Source organism: Nicotiana tabacum, chromosome 1 (genome assembly GCF_000715075.1).
Source record: "Nicotiana tabacum cultivar K326 chromosome 1, ASM71507v2, whole genome shotgun sequence".
Classification (NCBI taxonomy): Eukaryota; Viridiplantae; Streptophyta; class Magnoliopsida; order Solanales; family Solanaceae; genus Nicotiana; species Nicotiana tabacum.
This window is the reverse complement of record NC_134080.1, coordinates 5,701,620-5,702,579: the sequence shown is the minus strand read 5'-3', so window position 1 is coordinate 5,702,579 and position 960 is coordinate 5,701,620. Positions and strand designations below refer to the sequence as shown.

At 34.1% G+C, this 960-nt stretch overlaps 1 protein-coding gene across 1 annotated transcript; it reads right to left on the bottom strand.

Annotated features, from left to right (window-relative positions):
* Positions 1 to 284: 284 nt before the first annotated feature.
* LOC142169508 (dirigent protein 5-like) lies at positions 285 to 960 on the bottom strand. The gene has a single exon (XM_075231363.1). It carries the CDS (start codon positions 942 to 944, stop codon positions 399 to 401), a length of 546 nt encoding a protein of 181 aa, XP_075087464.1. The 5' UTR covers positions 945 to 960; the 3' UTR covers positions 285 to 398.

Sequence of the window (960 nt, the reverse complement as noted above, 5' to 3'; positions counted from 1 at the left end):
AACATGGTTCAGTTAATTCCTAAGTGCACAATTAAATTCTAAATATGCATGCAACATATATTTTTATATTTTTAATTAATTAAAACAAGATAAACATTCACGGACAAAAATACAAACAAATAGATATAGTTTTCATTGAGCACTGCGATCTCCAAGTTCTATACTCCACCATCGGGCTCGAGCCAGTTCCGTTTTGAGCTTATTCTTGAAGCAACTCCCCGAACCTACGAAATCGGGCATACCTGATTTTGATCGTATACAATGTACAAATAATAAATTTAGAACCCATTGAATTAATGTGAGATGTGTTAGAATTACAAATTTGAACCCATAAAATGTAAATTCTGAATCCGCATTTGAATTGGAAGTACAAGAAGAGTAATAATGCTAGTATATATCTAATAGCATTCGTACAACTTAATATCCATTTTGAGACGAAAATAACCCAACCCTTCAACAGCATCAGTACTAAACGTTACAACACCTCTAGCCATGAAAAAATCTCCTGTCCCTCCAACAATAGAAAGATCTCTAGTTTTCTCCCCTATAATATCTGCCCCCATAATACTTAACGTACCATTATACTCACTAGAATTAAACACCAAAGTATAAGCAAACCATGCATTATACGTAGTCTTCATATTATATAAATAGAATCCTTGAGCTCGTGCCACGGGCGTTGACACCAAATTTTGATCTACTGTTATTGGATCGTCGAAAACAACTAACATTCCAAAGTTGAAATCGCTTAGGACGTTTGGAGGGTTTGAAACATTTGCAGAGGTTGCATTTGCAGCATTTGTAACGTTGAAGAGGATGTCGTGATAATAAAGAACGAGTCGTTTGCAAGGTTTTTCGGGTTTTAGGGTTATAGAATTGGCTATGAGAAAACATGAGGAAGAAAGTATAATGAAAAGGATTTTGAAATAAGAAGATTTTTCCATGGTTTATAATTTTAAT

What these genes read in the sequence shown, in the direction of transcription:
- LOC142169508 (XM_075231363.1), bottom strand. Translation starts at nt 944, where the DNA reads ATGGAAAAATCTTCTTATTTCAAAATCCTTTTCATTATACTTTCTTCC.